Genomic DNA, 17724 nt, shown 5'->3' on the forward strand with positions numbered 1-17724 from the left:
AACGCTCAATGGATTAAACGTTGAAAATCATTCTTTTCTCAGTCTTCTTCAACGTGTGTACTCAGGGATTGTGAGAAATTTTATATACAGTTTGATAGTTGTCATAATAAATTTCGTTTTACGTATTTCAAGTCATTTGGTATAGTATCGTTTATTTGATAGTATGTTCGCGCGTATTACAATGCTATAGAATCTTCGGGCTCCACTGTCGGTATATCGTCGAGGAGAATGCGATAAAATTTGAAAGGCGAATTAAAAGGAGCACATTGCATTCTCTGTTATATTCGAGTCATTTAAAGAGTAGAAAATTATTTTGCAAATATATTTCTTAATCATGTTACTTTCTTTATTTAGCGTCTTCATTTTTCTAAATGTCTTTATGTTTACAGAAAAGTCACAAAGTTTCTTTATCAATAGCACAGAACTTTTTATAATTTTCATTATGGTATAAAATAGTTTTCTTTGGTTGTGTATTACAATACGTTCTGTATAAGTATATCGTTATCACTTCGTTTTCTTCCTTTTCTTCTTTTTTTTTTTTTTTTTTATGTAGGAAACTTGTAATTCGCCTAATATGAATTATGGTAAAATAGCTTACTCGGATGTTTAAATAAACGTCGATGGATGTGTAGTGGGGAATACGTAGCTTTATTTTCCACCGTAAAAAAGTGGAAAAAACGACGTTCAGTCTTATGTGTATTCGAACGAGATTGTACGCTTATTGAAAATTTTATTCTTTTGCATGATATTTCTCGAGAATCTGTGTTAGAAGGCATATTGCGATTGTTCAGTAGTACCCTCGAAAATTTGAATACATTGGTGGTGGCTAGGCCCTGAGATATGGCTGTTTATGTCCGATGATTTTTAATTTATTCCCCATTATTCTCGAACAATTATCTTAAATACTTAAAATTCTAGAATAAACATTTCTTATTTAAAAAATGAACTGGCATCGTATAACGTTGTATATATAAGTCATTCTTTTTTTGGTTAAAAAACAACATTTGAAAATTGATTGGCAGATGGTTGCAAAAAAGAGTGGCAACGTTACGTTAATTGATTTTAAATGCACTTTTAAACGACGTTCTTGGAGATTCTTATATCGTTGGGCATACTCCCGCGAGGACTTGTCCGTAAGCACGTTCGGGGCTCATTTGGATAGCTCTCATATTGATTTGAATGTTTCTAATACACCCCACGTATTGTGCTTGCGAGCTACTTCCACGTAATCTTTTTCCAAGCATCGGATGACCGCCGATAAAGATCGGATGCTTCGACAGAACTCCCGCCACATTTTTCCCGCCGATTCCTGGCTCAGCTGCTTTGTAGTCAACCGATAAGAGCACGGCATTCTTCTGTTTAACAGCTGTGCAAAAGAAACGACAAAAGCTTATTCACTTTCTTTATCCTTTTTTTATCGAGATAAAAATGAAATATTACCTCGAATATTGTGCCAATTGCCATCGCACAAGGAATTCGGCTTCGTTGGTTCAAACGAAGTTTCTATCGAACCTTTTGCCGTTTTAACAAGGAACTTCACCGTTCCGTTAATCATTTCTAGGACCAAGTAATCCCGTTTTCCATGGACAGATAGCAGGTGACCAGAAGTGGAACGTGGTTTAATGTCCATTTGGATGTCGACTGTTCTGCCAACTGTGAACCTGTCCACTAAAATTGTATTATAGAATTAGAATTCGTTCTACAAAATTCGATCGATGTATAGTCGATTATTTAAAACTGTACTATATGTACCTGCTCTGAACAGATTACTACCATTACCCGGATAGAAGAACAATCCCGGTTCGATTCGTTTTGAACATGGAATTACACCCACTTTATTTATAGGCTCACCAACTGGTTGACCATTTACCATGAAGTTTCCTAGGCATCCATTGAAGGTGTGATTCATACTCTGAAATTAATAACCAAACTCTCGTTAAAAAAGAAAGAAACCAAGTAAAACAGGTGTTCAACATCTATCAGGTAGATGATATTTACTTACGATCGTATTAAGAACTTTGTTGGACATGTCCTGTGACACCCCTCCTACGTAGAACGGCGGGCTAACATTCATGGTTTCCGTTGTTCCTTGAGAAGATCCGGTAACTGCATCATCTTCGTCTACGATAAGTTGTCCATGGTTTCCTTGTCTTTTAAATATTACGATGTGCCATTCATCGTCGTTTATCTTTCTATTGCTGACTAATATAGCTGGTCCACTTCCACAATCAAATTTGTAATAAATCTTAAAAAAATATATGACGATTAGACATAATGTAATTCAAATTGCGATCGAATCGAATTTTCTGAACTTGTTTACACGTAAGAGAAGCTGATAAAAATTGTTATTGATGTTGCAATAAATGAACAGGCTTTATCTCGAGTATATGTTTCCGAATCAATACCAATTACCTGACATTGTGATCGATGCCAGATATTTTATCGAACATCGACACTTTACCTTTCCTTCGTTGATATACACAGCGATCAAATTCTGATTGGTAAGGTCCGACGAATAGAAAATGATTCCTTCGTCAGCCATCGTTTTGATAGCGATTTGGAAATCGTAGTCGTTCTTGTATCTGCCGTTTAGAGATCTGTATTCTAATCTGCTGTTTCTCGCAGTACCTGAAAACGATGCCATTCTTTCGCCGAAATTCCTCGTTTCGTATATTTTTCAAAATCGCGCGGAAATATCATACCGAAACGCCAGGCATTTTCCATGTCAGGATCTATAGCCGGGTAATATGGTAATCGACATTCATCGATGTGCAACGGTGTGGTTCTTTGAGTGGAAGTAGTAGCCTCTGTGGTTGTAACGAAATCATCGTGATGATGGCCGCCGCGTCCCTCTATCGTAGGTTCTTCCTCGTCCGTTTCCTTATCGATATCAACGTCGATGATGTCTAACAATATCGAGTAGTAAGTTATAAATTAGATTCCTAGACTAGACTCCTCGTCGTACTTATTATTCATATTATTACTTGTAACATCGTACTCACTAATCTGGGTAGATACTTCGACATTGTCATCTGGACTTTCCGTGGGCAACAGAGGGGGCGGGACGTTCGGTTCTGGTTCGGGTTTAGATGGTGCAGCTGTGTACGTATGTAGATATATTTATGTGTATTAATTTAACGCTTCAAAAGCTTCAGCTTATTTATCATTTTAAAAACGTCAATTGCTTACACGATGGATCACCCAGCTTGCACTTTCCAAGGAGAGCGTGAGGCCTTTCTGTCGTGTTGGCGAAATTAACGATCACACCGTTCAACGTTGCATCTCCGATACAACCGATAAACGGCGTCATCGCGCCAGTCGGAGGGATACCAAAGGCAGCCGGTAAACCACCGATATACAAACTGCCATAAGGTATGTTCAGTAGGGGTGCATCTAGATCGGTACTGTAATTCTTAATATCATCGATGTCGAGCTTGAGAGAATCGGTCGAGTGCGTAGCCGTGACTACGTGCCACTCGTTGTCGTTGAACTTGATGCCCGTGGATGTTGTTCGTAGTTCCTGGCCCTGACTATTGAAGACGAGAACACCGTCGATCAGCGACAAATAGCTAACTACACCTTTCTCATGATCGGTCACGTAGAAGATCAAGCCGTCGTTTGCCAAAGTCTTGAACTTTAGGTTCACTTGAAGACTGTTCGGCACGGAGATGTTGTGCCATCTTACATAGCCGGATACGTTCTCCTCGAAAGATACCAAGCTTACGAACTAAACAAAAAAGCAAAATATTATGTAACCAAAGCAAAACGACTGCTGGGTCTTTAATTAACACGGCCAGACAGCACGGAACATTAAACAACGATAAACAAATTCGTTGCTTTATGCATCGTTTTAAACGTTTAGTTTGTTAAACTAACCGCAAGATCATCAGTTTGAATAGTTTTACAAAATGTTACATTACCCGTACTGGACAGGCAGGAACCACACCAAATGCCTGAATGTTGCGAGTCAGATCGACTATGGTATCTAGAATAACCACATCGTCGATGCAACCTTCGAAACCTTCGTTAGTCACAGGCTCATAGGGATGTTTAGCATTCGGTGGATATCCTCCGAAATAAATGTTATCCGAAGACACCAAGTTCTTAGTATTTCCTTCCGCTTTGCTTTTCACCACATCCACGCCGTCCATCTTTAGAACGCCGGTCTTCTCGAACCTGAGAGCTTCCAGGTTGTGCCAGTTTCCATCGTTGTACTTGTTCCAGGATTTCAAGCTGGTTCCACCTTCCCCGAGATCGTACTGATAGATCACGTGGCCGTCTCTCATTTCCAAAGCCAGGAACTGTTTGCCTTTGCCCATTAGGTAAATCAGCCCATTCTCCGCAAACGTCTTCAAGTTTAATTTAATGCTGAATTTTCTGCTGTCCGGTGAAATCTGGAAATCTCTCTTGCTTAAGATAGCGTATCCGTGTTTGTCGAATCTGTAACCGGTACTGGGTTGGAAGTTGATCAATTTGTCCCTTTCCATGGCAATCTTGTCGTTATTTTCGCCGTCGATGAAATTCCAAAAGGAGACCGGCGTATCTTCTCCTATTACAAGTTCTTCCATTTCACCTTCGAACGAGGACGCAGTGACGGCGTTCTGCATGTTAAAGGACGGTGGATAACCACCTACGAATAATTTCGATTGTTCCTGGTCCAAATCGAATATCGTGTGCGAGCCAGGTAACACGTATCCTTTCTCATAAAGTCGATCTTTACCTTCTCCGATATCTTCTCGCACAATTAGTTTCACGTTATTTCCGGTTCTCTCGACGATTATTTGACGCCACTTATTGTCCGATACGAATTTATTGTTGATGATCTTCTCGGGACCGGATCCGAAATCGACGATCAGTACCGGATAACCGCTTTCGATCAGCAGTGCCATGAAATCATGAGTTTTCGAGCGTGGTAATTTGGCGTTTTCCTCGTTTCCAAGATATAGTAGAAAGCCGTTTGTCGTGTTCGTTCTGAAGTACAGAGATATCTTGGAAGACGTGGCAAGTAGAGGAAGGTTCTCGGGATTCTTCAATTCCAGTGTGGTATTCCTATAGAAGGTCAAGCCGACCTTGTAACGATCCGCAAGTTCCCTGGCGTTCGCAATTTTGTTCTTCAACGCCTCGATCTTGCTCTTCAAATCGTTTCCATTGGTATCTATCGACCTTTGATTCGCGTTCAAGTCGCTTAACAATTTGGCAATGTTCGGCAGATACTTATCGACGATGTCAAGTACTTGCTTCTTCGCCTGGGATATGTCGCGAGTCGATTCCGAAATGTTTTTCGATAGCTGTTTCGTTTTCTTCAAATCTTCCGGAATTTGATCAACGGCATTCGTATTATTGACGGAAAGCTTGATATTTTTCTCCACTTCTATCACCTGATTCATAGCATCTTGGGCCACCGTCGATGAAGGGGCTTCGATATTACCAAGAATCTTGTCGATGTAATCCAACAGCTCACTGTTGCGTTTATTCTGCTCGGAGATCATGGCGGAATGCGTCTGAGCATCGCTCAAATCCACCTCGGGTTTGCCCGTTGTCTTCGACAGTGTATTCTGGGCCGATTCTAGCAAATTCACAGCCACGTTTCGCGAATCCAGCAACCTTTGCTCGATACCGTCCGAGAGGGTAGTCGCGTTATTCGCCGCAACAATCGCGTCGTCTGCAGCTTCACGAGCAGCTTCGATCGCCGTTCCTATATTTCTGTAGGCGGAAACAGCTTTCACCGCATCGGTATTCCTCGTATCCGTCAAAATACTATCCAGATCCAAGGAACGATTATAAAGACGTTCGGCATGGTAGTGCGCGTTTTGCACGGGATTCATTAGAACTACCAGTAGTTTGTCGTTTTCATCGATCGTTCTATTCAACGTGTCCGTAGAATCGTCTATCACGTTTTCCCTCAATAGTTTCGTGTTACGATCCGCGTCGCGGAGATATTCGCTGGCGTTTCCGTTCAATTCCTCTCCGGCCATTAAATCTTCCTTCGCCTCTGCGGTAGAGTTCTTCACCGTGTCGAAGTTGCCGGTCTCAGCTGCGATTCTGTTTTCCTGATTCAATCTATCCACGACACTGGCCAGCTCTTGAGCCTTCCACGTGATCTCGAGAAGATCGTCCATTTTGTCCGACACGTTCCTCACCTTGTTGCTCAGATTATCCGCGATGGAGGATAAATTGCTGACTGGTACGTTGTACTCGTTCATTTCCGACACGAGAATGTTGGCCTGGTCCGCTTGATCCGTTGCACGGTCCCGGAAACCGACGAACGATACCCCTTTGATCTTTTTCAGAATGTCTGTAGCCTCTTTTAAGGCGCTGTCCACTTTCGCTCCAGTGCCCAATTCAATGTTCAAGGCTAACGATTCTACCTCGGAAACGGTCGATCTCACCAGGTCTATCTCCTTGATTACATCTTCCTCCAGAAGGTTCATGTTCTCCAAGGTATTCTCCGCCGCGAGCTTCCATTTCTCGCTGTCCTCCGCGGTATAATCGATCTCGCGTTTCTGATTCGAAACCTCCGTCTCCAATCTCTTCACTTCTTGCTGCAACGGCAGGAAGTTTACTCTGTTGGGATCCAGAAGTTTCACTTTAGGATACAAGTCGTTCACCGTGTCGTTGATGAACTTCAGTCTTTGATTGGTGAAGTAGCTCTCAGCCACCGTGCTGAACTCCGTGAAAACAGGATTCAACAAATCCGATAATTCATCCGTGACGTCCAGCAAGTTTCCGGTACAGGAGTCGCAAGCGAAGCAACCTTGCCCCGGAATCAACACGTTCCTATACGGGCAATGATCACATTTCTCCCCGATGACACCCGGTAGACAACTACACTGGCCAGTGGTAGTGTTACAAGACACCCCAACAGAGTAGCCGATGTTACATTCGCAAGAGGTACAGCCTTCCGGCCCGTAATTCCAGTAACCAGAAATACATTGATCGCATCTGCGTCCAGTGACGCCAGGTTTGCATCGACATTGGCCCGTCGCATCGTCGCACTGACTACTTTCAGAGGCAATTCCACAATCGCACGCTTTGCAACCTTCGCACGTGTCGTAGCCATAGTGATCGTCCGCGCAATGATCGCATTGCTCTCCGACCACGTTTTCGTGACAGTAGCATTGACCGGTGTAACTGTCGCAGTGTTTCATTCCGCATTCTTTGCACGAACAGGTGCGGCAATCTTTTCTTTCAACGGCATCGCCGAAAAATCCTGGCGCGCACAGATTACAAGCTTCCCCGTAAGTGTTGTTCAAACAACGTAAACACTCTCCGGTCCTGGAATCGCAGGAACCAACTTGGTTGGTATCGATGTTGCCGGAACACTTGCACGGCTTGCAATAGTCGCCGTAAACTTCGGGGTTTCCGTAGAAACCGGAAACGCAGGACTCGCAGCGAGCGCCATAATAACCGGCAAGACAGTCGCAGCTTATTTTATTTCCTTCCTCGTTCACCTCGCAACCGGTGGCGAAATTGTTGGATGGGAAGGGCAGAGGACAGGCACAAATCAGACAATCGGTCGGAGTTCCTCCGGTAGCGTTGCCGTAGTAGCCTTGCTTGCAGAGTTCGCAATGGTCACCCGTCGTGCCGTCCTTGCAGTCCTACGGTAAACGGAAAATTGTTTAGAGATCTCGACACCCGTAAATGTAACCATTATCTAGAGTTTAGCAAAACTTCGTGAAATTGAGCTAAATCCTTTGTCAATATATCTTTCAATCGCCGAATTAACTTACCAAACATATGCCAGTTTCCACGTCGCAAGTATCTGCGTGCCCGTTGCACTCGCAACCAACGCAATAACCCCCATGGGGTCCAGAATCTACTCTGTAATATCCTGGGGCACATTCTTCGCACGAAAGTCCTTCGTAGTTTGGCGGACACTGGCACTGCTCCACGCCACTGGCTGGAACGTTATACTGCGGTGAATAGGTCTCTGTAGCTACGTCCATAATCACGTGCGACAAAGAGGCTGTAATACTGGGGTTCCAGTAGGTAGCACGGATGTATATTCCTCGAAGGTCCTCCAGCACCACCATCAGCTGTTCCCTCGTAGCGCTTAAACGATTCTCGGTTATAAAGTTCGTTTCGATCAATTCCAAAGACGCTTCGAAATTCGTGAACGACGGTGGCTGCTCTTCGGCGTAATGAAGCAACGTTGTGTCGGCACCTTGAAGAATCACGTCGGCCGCGCTAACTGCCTCGCCAAACGGCCCGGTGCTATAATACACGGTATAATTCAGGAAACCTCCATAGGAAGTCAACTTTTTCCACAAATAAGTCTCTGGCGCCGAGAAATAAACGACTTTTCCGAAAGTGTCGTTAGTGGTGAGACCAATAGCGATACTCGTCAAATTGAACTCTTGCGGTATGGTTGTCAAGTACGTGATATTTCCACTCTTCTCGTTAGACAGAGACAATTCCCAATTAGTCATATCGGACACCTGCACCCTGTACAAGTTCGCTGACGCACATCTGGTGGTTTTTCCGAAACAGAAACACTTGGTACAACCTTCCTGATTGTTCTCCTGAATATTAAAGGTACCCTCCTTGCACACGTCGCACGCTAATCCTTGGACATTTTCCTTACAGAAGCATTCTGCCGTGTATTGATCGCAGATATTCGCAGTGGTCCCGCGGATATCGCAGTCGCATTTCTCACAGTGCGGGAACTGGGAATATCCAGATCGACACTTGTCGCATTGTCTTCCTACCACGTTCTCCTTACATTTGCAGTTGCCATTCAAGAAGTCGCATTGCAAATCTCCGTCGATTACACCGAGAGGTGAACAGTTGCATTCTTCGCAGCCGACAATCGGATGGAATCCATAGGTTCCCACCTCGCATTGATCGCAACGTTCACCGATAACCCTTGGTGGACAACTACAAGCACCTGTTTCTGGCTCACAGAGGGCTGTGCTGGGACAGCTGCAAGGTTTGCAGTTGGGGAAACCATAGAATCCGGTTTTGCAGATCTCGCATCGTCTTCCAATAATGTTCGCCTTGCACGGACATTGTCCACCGAACTTTTCACATTCGAGGCTTACGGATCCATTGATGTTACAGTTACATGGCAGAGCACGATTGTTGTAATTGGCCGTTAAGGAGAAGATCGAGTCGCGACAGAAACCCTCCTCGGTGATGTTGATGTGGAAGTGGTTGTATCCGCACTTCTTGATAAACTCCTTCGTCTGATCGAACTGGATCTTCTTCAAGATCTTCTCGTTGTACTGTTCCGTTGGAATAACCAGGATATAATCCAGCCAGATACCTTTGCTATCGCTCTCTTTGAAAGTGATCATAAAGTTTTCGATCAGTTGGAATCTGATGTTACCGTCTTCTTGTTTCACCACGCTGCGACATCCACTGTTGCTGGGACAGTGGGGAACGGACATCTTTGCTTCGTAGAATTTTCCATTTTGCACCAACACGTCGAGCTCGTATTCCGGATAGTTTGGTTGATAGTATTGCACGACGAAAGTGTAGTCTCCAGGCTGTAAAACTTTCGCGTGAATATCTACCATTGTATTCTTATCATCCAGATAAATTAATTTAGTATTATTATCGTAAATTCCGAATGGTCTGTTCTCAGATTCGGCAATCGTGCTGCTGCTTTCGAACTCGATTTTCTTCGCGTCTGCTGCTCCGGGGAACTGACCTTTCACGCACTTTCCGTTCTTTCTAACGCATATAGATTTTGGTTTAACATAATCCAAGGACCACCGATTGTAAGGAATAGCAACGACGGAGTCAATGGCCACGTTCGATGTAGGATCTCCGGTTAAAATCAAGCTGATATAGTTCGAAGGGAAATTCATCGTAGCTACTCTGCCATAGGTGTCGGTCACCACCTGTCTGCAAACGCTGGTGTACTTGCAAGGATACAGGGTAGCCTTTCCCTTTCCAACTGTATTTGCTTCTATCAAAAGAGTTGACGTGGCGTTCTCATCTTTCGGTGTCACGTATGTAACCAACAGGACGTGCAGACCGGGTTTCGAGATCCTCAAGTCAAAGTGTATCTCTTCTTGTCTCTCGTTGATCAATGGAACTTCCACTTTATCGATCTCACGCAGGATATCTCTATCCATAAAATATTCAGTCAGGGGGATTCTGACGTCGTTTTCGTTCAAGAAACCGCCAGCTCCGTGAACAGAGTCGAATATCGTGAGATCGGGGTAACCGTAGTGTCTACAGAGTCCCTTGTAACCAACCTCGCAAGGAATATTCACGTTTTGAGTTAAAATAGTTGCTTCGTAATATTCGGATGGTAGCAGCACGAAGTAATCGAGGAAAAGGCTATTCTTGGTGGCGATACTAATGGACCAGTAGCCTGGATTCATAACCATGGCCGAAGGAAGATTACCTTGAGGTCCTGCGACGGTCACAAACGATGGTTTTACGGTTGGCTTGAAATTGACCTTAAACTGTTGCTCTACCTCCAGTGGATTTTCTGGGGTGATGGTGATTGTTCCAAGGATCGGCTCGTTATTCGGATTCACGTATTTCAAAACCATTCTATAGAGGGACGACTTTTGAATAAAGACATGCAGAATGATCTCGTCTTGAAGGGCAGAAAATACCGCGTATCCCTTCCAACTGTATCCTGGGAAGTGATCTTCGGTGAAACCGTAACGGACAGGGCTGTTGCTAGGTGTCCTTCCATCCTCTGCTTCGTATTGAAATTGATGAAGAGTCGGGAAATAGTGGGCTTTTAAGGGTTCCTTGCAAGTAAGACCAGTGACACGTGGCTGACACTGGCATTGGCCAGTTAGTTTATCGCACACCGAATTTACAGAACCACCAATGTCGCAAGCACAATCTAAAACGAAAGATTTACATAATTTCTATTCGTCGAAATAATTCTGGTTACTGGCGCGTAATATACGATTAATTACATACCTGTACAGCCGAAGAAATTGCTCTCTTGAAGATTGTACGTACCATCCACGCACTGATTACAACTTCTGTCGGTTACTCCAGGCTTACAGATACATTGGCCATTCTTCGTGTCACACTCACCGATATTTCCAATGACACCCGGTATATTACATTGACATTCTTAAAACAAGATAAAACGACACGGAACAATTACTTTCGTCGCTTCATATTTGCCGATCGTATCTTGAAAATTTCGTCGTTCCATTTACCTTCGCAACCCTGAGGATTGTAAGGCTGTAAATTCCAATAGAGCGGCTTACACTGGTTACAGATTCTACCCTCGACGCGATCCTTGCATTGACAAAGTTCACCGGCAGGCAAGGAGCCGCATCCCTGGAACGTTTCTACCACGCCCGCTGGATCACAGTTGCAACCCTCGCAGGTGGGGAAGTTATAAAAGCCTTCTTTACACTGGCTACACCTGCCGCCGTCGAAATTCTCCCGGCACTGGCATTTACCCTCCGCGTCGCAAGACGCGCCGATCGAACCGTGGCTGTCACAGTTGCAGGCTACGATTGCGAATAAAGGATTATCAGTTTTGGTAATTTCTTCTTGCGGTTTTTTACTTGTACCCGGTATCGCTTTGGCTAGATGATAACAAGCCAATTAATATGAGTTGCTGCAATCAAGTTTACGGATTTTGAACTTGACCATAGCTTTTTATTTTTCTTTAAGTAAGTTAGAAAAAGAGAAACGCAGGATGAATCGTCGTACAAAGAAAAATGGAGTTGCGTTTGCCATGAAGGACGGCCTAAGAAACGACCTCCGACCATAGGGTAATACATACGTCTTGCAGATACTTGGCGCAACTAGGCAGCGTTCCCTTACTACATCGTCAGAAGCAGAGTAGGCGAAATACTGTAAGCTCTTGAGCTTAACCGAACACGGTAGTTATAAATAAAAATCTCACGTACCTATACATTCTGGATACATGTAATATCCAGGGCTGCACTGATCGCAGGTTCGTCCAGCGAAATTAGCCAGACAAGAACATTTTCCTACGGCGTCACAGCTAATAGACGACGACCCTGTTAAGCTACAGTTGCAAGGCCTGCAATTTGGAAACCCGTAATACCCATTGATACACTGATCACATCTGGGACCGCCGTATCCTTTCTTACACAGACACCAACCATCCGTTTTATCGCAAACTCCAGGTTCGGTTCCACGTGCGTCACAATTACAAACTAGACAAACAACAACAACAACATCAGATATTTATAATTAACTCATTTTAAAATTCGTTTAAAGGCGTATTAATAATTAATATAGCACGGTTATCTTTTTTGATACGCTTACATGTACAGAGAGGGTAATTATAGTAGCCATCTTCGCAGATGTTGCACGTCCTTCCGCCATAATTATTCTTGCAGGTACAATTGCCAGAAATTACGTCACAGTTGTCGTTGAGGGAACCCAAGGAATTGCATTCGCAGGCTACAAATTTTGTAATCGATTGTAACACAAATTACGTTATATAACGAAATTCGTTGCGGATAGAAACGCTCCGCGGTTTACTCACGTAAACATTCGGGGAATTTATAGTAGCCCTGCGCGCAGAGGTTGCAATAATGACCGGCATAATTCGACTTGCACGGACAAGATCCATCTATAGCCTTGCAATGATCTCCGTGTGTCCCATTGCTATAACACTGGCAAGGAACACAATTCGGATAACCATAATATCCGTAGCTGCAACTGTCGCAATTAGGCGAAGTGTATTCTTTTCGACATTCGCATTTGCCGGTGGCATCCGCGCAATTTCCAGTCAGATTAAATCCGTTACATTGACACGCTATCGAAAAACGAGAACTAACGATGTAAATGATATTTTCTAGTAACGTTTTAACAAAATCATCGGCTGAATGGAGCTATGACTCACGTTGACAAACGTCGGTTGCGTTCAAAGGTTTGTTCCGCGGCCTGTAGAACATCGGTTTGCAACGATTGCAGTTAATTCCTTCGGTGTTGTCCCGACAGTTTTTACACACACCGCCACCCTCGTAGTTACCGTGAATATCCAATGACAAGTGTTTCTCGTCCACTTCCGTGTCGTATTCACACTCATCCGAATGGCCGAAACAGTTGCAAGCTACAAGAAGCAACGATATCTTTTACTTCATGGAACAAAGTGACTTTCGGTTTAAAGCGAACGAAAAACGGACAAGTAGTACGTAAGGAACAAAAAAATTATTCTCACGTTCGCAAGTGAACTTCTTAAACGCCGTGGACTGCCGCCATTTCTTCTGCTCAAATCCTTTGCAACAAGTGGCACATTGCGCCCCACAAGTGTTATGTTGGCATCTGCAAACGAGTTTCTTCGGCATTTTCGGATCCAGTATATCGCAAGTATCCGCATGGCCATTGCACATGCACCGACCCCCGATACTGATATCTTTGATGGAGTAAAAGTACTGAAATACAACAAATTTAGCTGTAATCGTTCGTTTCGGTTATCACGACGAGATTTATCAAATTTCGAGAACACTTACTCTTCTGGTCACGGTCGGATCCTCCCGCACTAAAGACATCAAATGCCCCAGTAAATTTTTTGTTCTTAAGAAACGAAAACGAACATTCGTCGCTCGTGTCCATTCTTGCAACAAGGTGGAATTGAAGTAATGTTTCGCGGATGGACGATTATTCAGAATCGAAATCGGTATCTCGCCACCCTCCAGTGGCACGATTTGAGAATATTCCGTGGTACAGATGACACTATCGTCCCTGGTGATCGGTTTATAGCTATCCACGCCGAAGTAAGTTAAACAATCGTTAGCGGTATCGGAAAAGTATTGCCAAGGCGTATAGGTCTTTCCATAATCTGTTGACTTTTCAAGTACCCAGAGTCCGGGTCTCGGCGAATTTGCCATTTTGACGTACACGTATGCCACGTGAAATTCCTATGAAACACGTTTTACCAATTTTTATTCAAATCTGGATCAATTGGAGATTGATAGGATTAATTTCTATTTTGTAGAAAGGTAACGAAAGAAAGGCATAAGTAAGTTAGAGTTCCCGTTACTCTGTGAAAGACGATGGCGTTTAATATCGATATAATACGACCCTTGTTTTCTCGCTACCTAGAAACAATACGAAAGCGTAGGACTTTTGTAGCAAGAACTGGGGAACATGTGTGTCGAACTCCGCAGCTTTTGGAACGTTAAATTCGTGCCTCCCCCCGTTTCCGGACACGTGGTCGAGAGTATACGAGAGGAGAAAAAGAGAGAGAGAGAGAGACAGAGAGAGCACGCGTTAACGCAGCGTAAACGAGTCCTAAGAAGTTGTTTAGCAAAAAGACAATAACCCTGTGTCTAATTCTATTCTATTAGAAATTCTAATTTCTCCTATTAGCTACCAATTTTTTAGCATATCGTGGATTCAACTTTTCCTGGTTTTCTTTCTATTTAGATTTAGAAGTCGGATAATCGGATATCGAACAGATTGAACGAACGTAAAGAACATCTATTCGCTGTACCATTTACCCTGCTCCCTGAAACCCGTGTTTTCTATTGTCCTCAGGAAATGACGCGAAGATAATTCTTTCCCGTTTCGCAGGAAAACGCCTACTACGTGATAAAGCAATTTGTTACAGATAAAATACTTATTCTACCATTATTTCAGGCTCATAATTTCCTGTTGGTGTCAATTCTCTTACTTTCTGCTTACTCATTTTTATTTCTCGATATCTGGTCGCTCGATTCGATAAAAATGGGAAAAAATAACTGATCAAACATATCGCCCTTGGAATCTGTTATCCGTATTTCGTCGATCTCAGGTTCGCTAATTCGGACACTTATCCATAAAATATTGCGTTAAAATTTGCAATTTTGTTTACACTTACTTGTTCGAAATTGATCGTCAGATTCACTTCGTTGTACTTCATTCCTCTGGAAAGCGGTGGTGATTGCCACCAGGTTTCCATTCCATCGACCGCATATTCCGGTGGATGCTTTTTCTCTGGGTTGTCCGCATCGCAGTAATCGCATACCTAGACATCGACAACGCTATTATCGTGCTTTCTCAAATTTTCAAATTACGTTCGAACGTAGAGCAGACATCGAAACGAAAGGAAAATCCTCGCTCGACCATGACATCTCGATAGTCGACAAACATACTTGCTGTTCATTTGGAGTAATTTTTTATTCACACCTACACTCTCGTATGCACGTATGTCGAACATATGTGTATTTATTAATATAAAGTTCAACGACCTAGCATGTCCAAGATCTCAACGATACATAGAAGTCGTGCGATCTCGAAATTTAAATAAACATACTCTGATTTAATCCTTCGTGTAACAACAGGTTCGATTTTTAAACGCGACTAATATCAAATCATTTTTACGGAGGTTTCTACGAACAGATTAGATTTTTTTTAAGAATCTTTGTGGGACATCCGTGTCAGTTCGACCGTTCGGAATTTGAAAAGACAAGATGGTCAAGTGTTATCGAGAGGTCACTCTTATCGGTAACTCCTTATCGGCCCTCTCACTTCTAGTCTACATGGCATTTTCTTTCGCCCGCATAAATAGATACATACACGTAATGCCATAGAACCGAGTGGCCACTGACCCATTCGGGAATCCCGAATTTATGAATTGTCTAATAATATCAATTGCTCTACGATCAGCGTAAGAAGCAGTCCGCTATTAGAACGGAACGAACGTAGAATGAGCACGCAGAGAAAGGAAAAGTAATTTTTTCCGGTTAATGTAAAGACAATCGATCGTTTTAAATATTGCGCGACTACGAAATCGGTCATCTGATTTATTATTTCCTGCTTGATAAGGAGAACTCGGTTTTGCGATATATTACTACCAAGAAATACAAAGCCATTAACAGCGATAAAGATAAAATAATCGTGGCAAGTTCTTCATTCACTACAGACCTGTATACATTTTTTAACGAATCTTTAAAAATATTTACAATTTGCTAGGAAACTGTTCTCTCGCGTTAAAGTTCGTATTACGATTATCCCCTCGCATACATTACACCGATTCCAAGAAACCCTACTAAAGAGCAGAGCATCGTCGAAGGTACTTAGATACCGATAAAATAAGATTCATTTGATAATTGGACAATTGCAAGCAATAGTATTGAAATTGCTACGATATACAGCAATCTATAGTATATATAGCACACATTTAAAAGGTAACGTAAGTAAAAAATTACGAAATAGATTCTACTAGATTCGCTAATGTAGCATCATTTTAATAGCATCAAATATTTTGAATCTCGATCGTGAAGGGAACAAAAAGTTGTAACACGTAGTTCGTACTAATTATTCTTAGTGTCGGTAAATAGATGAATAAAATGCATAACTTGTGTATAATTTCACTGACATTTCTTCGTATAAATAATTTGTATGAACTTCCCTTATCGCAATTCCAACAACGATAAGTTGATACGTGCATACTAAGACTAACATCTATATTAAATTACATATAACGATGATAAATCTTCATGCGTTAAAAAAAAATATGTATAAAAAAAATATGTACTCACACACACACACATACGCAATATAGATAGATATATACATATATATATTATATTATATAGCATCAAAAATGACGATTTACAAAGATTAGAATTCTCTTTGGTTACAACGCTCAATTTCTTTTTAGGACTACAATCCTTTTTGCTCGCACTTTATAAAACCCTATATAGATATTTTCATTCCATAAAGATGGAAAAAAGTGGTTGAGTAAGCGGATGGTTGCCTAAAGAGTGATAAACTCTTGCACTCGAAGGACCAAATATAGATAAAAATTGGTTCGAGACCGCGACATAGCCTATTCCAACTAAACGATCCAAAGCAAACGGCATGCGTTCTTAGATAAATATCAAATATCTTTCGTTTCGGTAGGAAACGAACAAAGTACGTCGAAATTTTCGAAATATTTGCAATAACTAGTCTAGATTCTCTCGGGACTTGGTGATTAAAATTTAAGCCCTTGTTCGGTATGTCTTTTTATACATTTTCCGATACCTTAAGGTACCTTCTCATTCGCGATTTAGATTACTGACTAAAAGAAAAATAGAACAAAAGCGGTTGTTAAGTAAAAATCAAAGATATAGAGAAGAGAACGCAGATGTATACCAACCTGACCCTGTATCAGATTAATGTCCTCGTGCTGATCAGCGTTCGCGCCGACGAGCTTGCAATAGAGTTCCGGGCCGGGGGTGTCGACGCCACACGTGGCTGACGCGATAATCTCCTTGCCCTCGGCTAGATTGAAATACGGCGGCGTCAGGATTTCGTTTCTCGTTTGGTGGACCAGCAAGCTGGCCAACGAAGCGACCAGCAACCACCTCGCCATCCTGACGGTGGACTGATTGAGCCCGCCACTGTCGGCACCTCTGGTGTTTCGTCCTTTAACGCGGCGTGTTTTCTTGAAACTATCGCGGCCCCTTTTCTCTCTTTCTCTGTCCCCCCTCTCACTCTCGTTCCTTCTTCGAGGAGAATGCGGCGAGAGAGACGCGAAGAAGTTGATGAAGCCCGGGCAGCTTCTCGGTGTAGACTGACAGGCCGGAGGTCATCGAGGACCGCCGATCTGTGGTAGAGGGGCAGTGGGGGTGGCGACTCTAGAAGGATGGTCCACACACTTCGAAACCGTATGCCATTCCGTACCCCTACACATGTGCATGCTGTTTCTGCCCAGCGGTACGAACTATTGTGTCTACTCTTTCTCTCGATCGCCGAATCGCTTTGATCGCCACTGTACGTCTATTCGCGAACAAACCAGAGGAATAACGTTCTTCAAGATACATAGTGCATAATTATTCAAAA

General features: G+C 42.9%; 1 protein-coding gene across 1 annotated transcript; it reads right to left on the bottom strand.

The window, feature by feature from the left end:
• Positions 1-296: 296 nt before the first annotated feature.
• Positions 297-17436, bottom strand: LanA (laminin subunit alpha). Its single transcript, XM_069118076.1, has 20 exons — positions 17039-17436; positions 14774-14920; positions 13425-13832; positions 13133-13346; positions 12815-13024; positions 12455-12727; positions 12232-12369; positions 11847-12119; positions 11142-11441; positions 10894-11052; positions 7731-10813; positions 3921-7598; positions 3190-3727; positions 3003-3098; positions 2703-2906; positions 2462-2628; positions 2003-2245; positions 1753-1912; positions 1441-1668; positions 297-1366 (listed from the first exon to the last, which is right to left on the bottom strand). The coding sequence occupies exons 1-20, from the start codon at positions 17252-17254 to the stop codon at positions 1098-1100; spliced, it is 11004 nt and encodes a 3667-aa protein (XP_068974177.1). The 5' UTR covers positions 17255-17436; the 3' UTR covers positions 297-1097.
• Between the last annotated feature and the right edge of the window lie 288 nt (positions 17437-17724).

The sequence above is a fragment of the Bombus flavifrons genome, chromosome 1 (assembly GCF_040668555.2).
Source record: "Bombus flavifrons isolate JBK064 chromosome 1, iyBomFlav1_principal, whole genome shotgun sequence".
Classification (NCBI taxonomy): Eukaryota; Metazoa; Arthropoda; class Insecta; order Hymenoptera; family Apidae; genus Bombus; species Bombus flavifrons.